The sequence below is a fragment of the Mastigoproctus giganteus genome, chromosome 2 (genome assembly GCF_048544385.1).
Source record: "Mastigoproctus giganteus isolate SK-2022 chromosome 2, ASM4854438v1, whole genome shotgun sequence".
NCBI lineage: Eukaryota > Metazoa > Arthropoda > Arachnida > Uropygi > Thelyphonidae > Mastigoproctus > Mastigoproctus giganteus.
The window spans coordinates 164,009,126-164,017,008 of record NC_143576.1 but is presented as its reverse complement, the minus strand read 5'-3'; the positions used below and the strand labels follow the sequence as shown (position 1 = coordinate 164,017,008).

The window sequence follows — 7,883 nt, the reverse complement described above, 5'->3', positions numbered from 1 at the left end:
AAAGGACACTCAATGCACACTACAAGAACCTTCCCCCATCAGCCTGATTATTTACACCTGTCAAAATGGGATGGACAAATACATGATTGGACAAATGTTGAGAAGGCAGCATTTGTCGAATCCTCCGCTGTCCAGTGATGGTGCGATGAATTGAGTGTAACCACCCCTTGCTTTTTCAAGATGAGGAGGAACTCAGTGTGACTATTGGCTGCAATACCCTATCTGTGACAAGGTGCAATGAGTTGTGCATTCCGAAATGCCTCTTTGGATACCGCTGTTGTACTGAGTTGTCATTTGACTGAGTGTAACCTTTCTGTTACACTGCACAAGCCTTGCTCAGCTTCTGCTGCCCTCTCTCATCGAGCTGTTTCCAAGACTTCCACTGGCTGGATGTTATTTGGTTACTGGACCAACCTTGATACACCTGAAACATAATCACACATGAAAATCCCAGCAGGGTTTCCGAGATACTTATACCAATGTTTCCGGCACTGACTATCATGAGACACTCAGTCTCACATCAAATTGAAGCACTCCATTTTATGTAAAGGGTATGTGTACATAATAAAGCAGCAGCTGAGTGTATCACAAAATAAATGATTTTTGAAATTAAAAAATTTTAAAATGGATTTTTACTTATTTCTAATAAGACAAAACTTTTATTAATTCTGCCTAGAAAAAATTAAAAAAAAAAAAAAACCATTATGAACAAGAAACTGCTCTTGTATTTTCCAATTTATAAAATCCTAATAATTGCAAATGTCTGATTATACACTAAAAATAATTTCAACAAAACCGTACTTTTTCACACAAAGCAAAAACAAATATATCAACATAATTTAAATGAACAATTTCAATAGTGGTGTCCCACTTATCAGAACGTTGCACTAAATTATCGAACTTGTTATAAACAACTATCACTTCCAAAATTACTGAAGTAAGACTTGCATAGACTTACAATATCCAACAAGCAATTAACTACTCAGTTAATAAATCATTGCAGCATTGTTATATTCTAAAGACTAAAGATCAAAAAAGTATACTTTGTATTGCTTAAAGATTCTTTTTACTAATTTTATTATAATGATTTTTTTTTTTTTTTTTGCAGTGGTATTAATTTTCATTCAGCTGAACTGATATTTTCTTTACAATATTTGTGAATATGTTAAATATTAATTTTGTTAAAATTTTTACATAAGAATACGTGGTAAAATGGCAGGGAACGGCAGTGATTTCAATACTCTAGAATTCGTTATACTGACAATTTACTGCATTACATTTGCTGATAGTCTTCTATTTTTTTTTTTTTTTAAAGAAAGTTTGAATTGGAAACTAAAAAGAAATAAACATGAAACGTATAAAAAAAATGAAAAGTTGAATGCAAATCATGTGTGCAGAAAAGCTTAAGCTAACTGATTTTGATATCAATTAAAATTCTTTGGACGAAAAGTAGCTTGTACTGAAATGACTAAAAGCCACAGACATGGATCCTGTGTCATCAACCTTAACAGGATAGACTACGGCATTCATATTTTGTCTCTCGGGTGAAAGTAGCTGTCCAGTACTAAGACTAAAGCAATATTTGTGCCATGGGCATCGTACACAAATACTTCCATTTGGAAGTTCTTCTATGTCTCCAAGATGTAATGGACCACCTAAAATTATAAAGAAAAATTTTTTATGAAAATAAAACTGGCTATATTATTGCAATATCAACAACACAGCAATACTAAGCTCTATGTTTCTTACTCTACTACTATTTACTCATTTTGGCAGTAAGTTTGCTGAATATGAGTGCATCCTTCATAGTGCATTTTCAATAGCAGTAAGTCTCTGGAGTAAAGTGTTTGAAATGGAATTTTGAAATTTTGTAAAAACAGAAGTTTGTACATAAACACTTTAAAATATTAATGTTCATATTTTGACTTTAATGACCGACACTACAGTAAAATTATTCCTTTTTAATTTTTATGCTATAATAACCTCTACATTGATTTATATTACATTACTCAATTCGGTTTTATTAAATTCTGTATCTGAATTCCACAGTTCTTCAATTAAGCTTTTGTAAACCCAAATCAGAAAACAGGTCAACAGGTACAATATTTTCAAAGCTATTTTCACGTTGTCATTTCTTATAAACAGTGTCTATAATTAACTGGGAACACAGATTAGAGAAGGCAGCACTAAAGTATACCATATCATCAATGACAGTTGATGATATGCTAGTCCAGATTGTCAATTTCAACATTATAAATTCACAGGCATGATCTGTTGTATATGAACATCGTGCTTCTCTACTTTTTGAATTTTGATTTTTGTCAGATCATATGTTACTTTTGAATTTCCAAATTAAAGAACTGATATTACAAAGTGCATTTTTTTCCCCTACCAAATTCTTAAAACTCCTGTTGCTCTTGAGTTACCCAGTATCCTTCCTTGGAACATGCTGATTGACTGTCTTGACTTGCAATTCAGTTAATTACTGCATGGTTACCATGTGTTGGACTGAACTCTTCATCTAACCTTTCTAAAATCTCAGACATCTCAAAATTGTGATTGTATGGAGAAGTAACCATTTCTTTTACATTTAAACAAAAATTATTTAAGGTAAAAGTGAAAGTGCCTTCATTTCAAAATTGTAAAAACTATAATTGTATTAGAGCTGCTTTCGTCTCTGAAAAAATACAATTAACTTATTCATGTCCAAGCATACCACTTGAAAAGAATGTGTTTTGTTTTCAAAATCCTCGGCTGTTTCTAGGAGGATCTTAGCTCTTGGTTAGACTTCTTTTGTCAATTTGAAAGAAAGCCTGATTGTCACAGTTTACCTCACTTCTCTTTGAATCCCTCTTTCCAACTTCATATACCCTCCATTTCTTTTTCTGTTCATGAAATAAAAAAAAAAACAAAAAAAACTGATAAATGAGCTTCCTCTAACCAATGTTGTTGCCAGTGGCCTCATTCAAAATTACTGTATATGATTAAATTCTCTTGTACACACTCCTTCTTGAAAGCTTGGAATCACAGCATATGACAAGTTTTCATTAATTTTTTGAAATTAGCTATGACTATGTATGGTTTAATAGGAGAGAAAAAAAAAAAAAACAAACACCACTACAAAATATTTTAAGATTTTTTATTGAAAAATTTACAGCAAAAAAAAAAAAAAAAAAAAAATTGAAATGATTAATATTAACAAGTACACCACTTTTAAATCAAAATATCCTCCACAATATTTTATCACTGCCTTACATATATGTGGCTGGCATATCTTGACTAACATTATTTGAAGCAATCTGAAATGTTTCCCAAAAATGTGAAGATGGGTAGACTTCATGGTCTAGATCAGCGGTTCCCAACCTTTTTTGACTCGCGAATCCCTTTCGGCGTAATATTTTTATCGCGAACCCCTTTCAACATAATATTTTTAATGCGAACCACTAAGTCTATATTCTCTGAAATCGTATAATGTTTCTGAATCTTTATTATAAAATATTTCTAGTACTACGTTTTTATAAGCGACATTGCATAATAATAAAAATTATTATTAAGTATTATTTATACTGTACTTTGTAGAGTAGTTATGAATCAGTCCAAACGGGTTTTGAACAGGCTAAAAGTAGAAAACTTGCTTCTTGTCCAAATGGTAACTGAGCATTCTGGTCTTGCCAAAGCTATTGGTCGCAATTTTGGCCCATCTCTGTCTAATCCAAATGATTCTATCGCCACTTCAACCAAGGATAAAGCTGACCTGCTAGCATCCTATTTTTCTTCCAACTCATGTATTGATGATCTTGGTAAATCACCTCAAACCATTCCCAGTACACTCCATTCAATGTCTCCTGTGGTCTTCAGTCAAGAGGACATCCGAAGGATTTTGATGAATCTGATGCTAAGAAAGTTCCAGGTCCTGGTGGTATTTCTCCAATTGTTCTCAAAACCTGTGCCCTTGAACTTACTCCTGTTTTGTGTCATCTTTTTTCACTTTCTTATTTCCTAAGGGTTTTTTTCCCTTCTGCTTAGAAATTTTCTCATATCCAGCCAAATTCCTTCCATCCAATTATCGTCCCATTGGGATTACTTTTACTCTTTCCAAAGTAATGGAGAAATCAATTAACTGCCAACTCTTAAACAACAGTATCTGGAAATCTTTCATCTGATCAACGATTGCCAGTATGGATTCCGTTAGAGTCGTTCCACTGGAGATATTCTGGTTGTGTTACCCATCTATGGACAAATTCAATAGAAAAGTTCGGTGAAACCCAAGCCATTTCTCTTTTAATTTCAAAGGCTTTGGATCGTGCTTGGCATAAGAGTCTTCTAAATAAGCTTCCATCTTATGGTTTGCTAGCTGTTCTTTGTAATTGAATATATATCCAGTTTTCTCTCTTACTGCTCACTGTGGGTGATGGTAGACGGCCCTCTGTCTTCTAACCTCTCCACGAATGCTAGTGTCCTCCAAAGTTCAGTTCTTTTCCTCTTTTATATTAATGACCTTCTTCCATTGACTGGAAATTCTATCCATAGTTTTGCTGATGATAGCACATTGCAATTGCATTCCACCTTCCAGTTTGAGAAACCTGCCCTGCTCAAACAGCTTCAACTTCTCAAGTATCCACTGCGAAATTCTTAAATGCTGACCTTCTGGTAATTCTCCAGTGGGGCAAACACAACTTAATTTCAATCCTTCTAAAACTCAGTCGTGTCTTACATATTGCAAAAAAGGATTCTTCTGTTCTTGTGCTTATCTTCGATGACGCTCCAATTTATAAGCAAGATCTTGGGGATTACCCTGACTTCTAATCTCTCTTAGCATAAAGTATTACAAATACTGCTTCCTTTGCACTTAAAAACTGGGTTTTCTCTTTCACTATCAGCGTTACTTTTCTTCCAAACAGCTGTTCACTCTGTACAAATCGCAAATCCGCCGTACCATGGAATATTGTTCCCACATCTGGTGCAGTGCCCCCCCCCCCAAAACCTGTCTCAGGCTTCTTAGATTCCATTCAAAAGAGCGCAGTTAGGTTAATTAATGTCTCATCTCTAACAGTCTCTCTCCACTCTTGGTCTCCATAGACTTTCTGTTTCTGTTGCATGCCTTTTCTATAGATACTTGCATGGGCACCGTTCTTCTGAATTGGCTTCTATAATTCCGGCTCTTTCTTTCAAAGCAGTCCGAACAAGTGCTGCAACCAGTCAACATCCTTTTACTATCCAAGTTCAAACTCACAGAACCTATTTTTCTTCTACCTCATTTATCTTCAGTTTTCTGGAACAACCTTACTTCATAAGTACTTCCTGAAAATTACTATCTACAGAAGTTCAAGTTCAGTGTCAAGTATCTTCTTTCATCTTTTCATTCTTCAACCCATCACGATACTAAGTATTACAGGTTCTAAAAATAAAAAAAAGGTACCTATACATAACAATGATCCTCGACAATGGAAAACAGATTTATTTAACATGATATACTGTAAGATAGTAAACTAATTATCAGGAATTGTGGGAGATGTGGTTTCTTTCTCTGGCAATTCTTTACTTTTATTTAATTTTATTTTACTTTATTGTTTATTATTAGTTACATTTTGTAATTTAGAATAATATACCTATGTAAATCTAAGCAGACGCCATTACAGAATTTTTAGTGTGAACCCCCAGGGATTCGCAAACCACCGGTTAAGAACCGCTGGTCTAGACGATTCCATAAAAGCTCCATTGAGTTAAGTCATGAGATTGGATTGGCCACATCATAATTTGCAATACTGCTCTCCTGTTTCTAGAAAGTCCCTGCACAGCTTAGAGAGGCACTTTGGTCATTCTCTTGCTGCAATATAAAATTTCTTCCACAAAGCTGAAGTCCAGAGAATATTGCATTATGTTCTAGAATAGAACATAATGCAATATTTTCTATTGATAGCCTTCTTTTCTTAAAATTCCTTCAATTCCAATAATGTCACTCACTCCAGAAAAACAGAAGCAACCCCTAGATCATGATGGAACCACTATCACGTTTGGTTATAGGCACTAAATAATATGGCTTTTTTTTTTTTTTTTCAGTTGATGATCTTGCACAAACTATGTTTGGATCCAAAAGCTTCAAATTTAGATTCATTGTTAAGAATGGCTTTTAGCTTCAGCCAACCATTTATTTCAATTTTCCAGTTTTAATAAGGATTTTCGGACTACTACATGACCATGAAGTTCTGCTTGTTTAAGGCAAAAGTTTTAAAGTGGATGTAAATATGGGAGTTTCTCTGTTCCTACTGAACTCAGTTCAGATTTCAGGTGCAGTAAGTAGTTAATTGCATTTCGAAATCAGTGTTATGATATTATCTTGTGCCTCCATTGTTATATGCAGTCATCCTGTTCATTGTTTGTCCTTTAAACTGCTAGAGTCTTTGAATTAGGTTGTCCTCCTCTAAATGAAATGCCTAGTTTTTTTGGAAATACTTCTCATGGAATAACTTTTGTTATACAGAGTTATAATAGCACTTCTTTTTTCAATACTCAGTTACTTATTTCTTGCCATGTTTATCATAAAACTTTCTCCTGTAACAAATATAGCTATAACATCATATAGTTCAACTTGATGTTACAACTCTTACTCCTCAATTTATATTATTGCAATATGCTCTAGAGTCATCTAAAATATTCCCACTTACTACAATATTCTAGAATCATCTATAACCTTCTACCACATTCAGGAATCTTCTACACCTTGCTGGAATATTCTTTAAATATTTCTTAAATATTATTATTATTATTTTTTTTTTTTTTTTATTCATGAGAAAATATTTAAATAAAAATTTGGGAATAAAGTTAGTCCTATTTTATTAAAAACTTGGAAAAAAAAAATTATTCTAATCTTTTAGGGCAGGGGATGTGTATATATATATATATTCTAGACTGTCTTAAGTCTATTTTTGATATAAGTTTAGAGAGGTTTTCCTAACTCTTGTCTATCCTATTTCTAAAATTAACAATCCCTAATCTTCCTAAGCACTTTAGACCAGTTGCTATTTCCTCTACCTTACTCAAATTACTGCAAAATGTGCTACTTCCACTGCTTAATAAGCAATTCCATCTTCAAAATTTTTCTCATACTCGTTACAACAAGAAAGGTATGTTCACTATAACTAACTTGCTTCTAATGCTTTTAATCTAAATGGGCAGTTTGACACAGTTTTTCTCGACACTGAATCTGCCTCTGACTGTCAACTCCCACATATTTTGATTTATACTTGACACCTTATTTTGAATTAAAGAGGATATTACATTTTATCCTGTTTTCTCTCTTTAGAATTGAAAACTTGTGCACTTCTCTAATGATCTAGTTCTAAATAGAATAGTTTCTACAGGAATTCTTCAGGTACCCTGTCTGCACTACTCTTCTCTGCTATGATTTCTCTTCAGTTTGCACTCAATGAAGTGTTACAAAGATTAAAAAGTTACAGATATATTTGCTAAAAGTATAGTAAATAAATTTGATGTCTTTGAAGTACTGGTTAATTTATCAAATATGGACATAGGGATATCGGCAACATGATTTCACTCAGACATAAGAGATGCACAATTTGAATAGGGACAGTATAATGTGTATAGAACATACAGGACAGGAAGGGAAGGGGTGTTATTCTCTTAGCTAAGTAGCAAATAAAATCTAAGGGAGCATCCAGTTGACATGGATGACCAGTGCACTGTTCAGTCAGTTTGATGTGATATAAGCAATGGAGGAGAATAAAAAAAAAAAAAAAAAAAAAATAGAGGTTAGGATTCTGTTACAGGCCTAATGACTGTGATAAACATGACACACAACTATACAGACAGAGCGGGCCAATAAATCAGACTGTCTTATAATGGGAAATTTTAATTTTCCAGAG

The 7,883-nt window shown here is 33.5% G+C and overlaps 1 protein-coding gene across 2 annotated transcripts in view; it reads right to left on the bottom strand.

Annotated features, from left to right (window-relative positions):
• Positions 1–1,330: 1,330 nt before the first annotated feature.
• Positions 1,331–7,883, bottom strand: part of LOC150089721 (uncharacterized) — a 105,453-nt gene continuing 98,900 nt past the window's right edge. For both annotated transcript variants that reach the window (XM_090368762.1, XM_090368763.1), the window contains exon 4: positions 1,331–1,655. In XM_090368762.1, the coding sequence (XP_090224888.1) occupies positions 1,429–1,655 (227 nt within the window). In that variant the 3' untranslated portion in view covers positions 1,331–1,428. The remainder of the gene's footprint in view (positions 1,656–7,883) is intronic.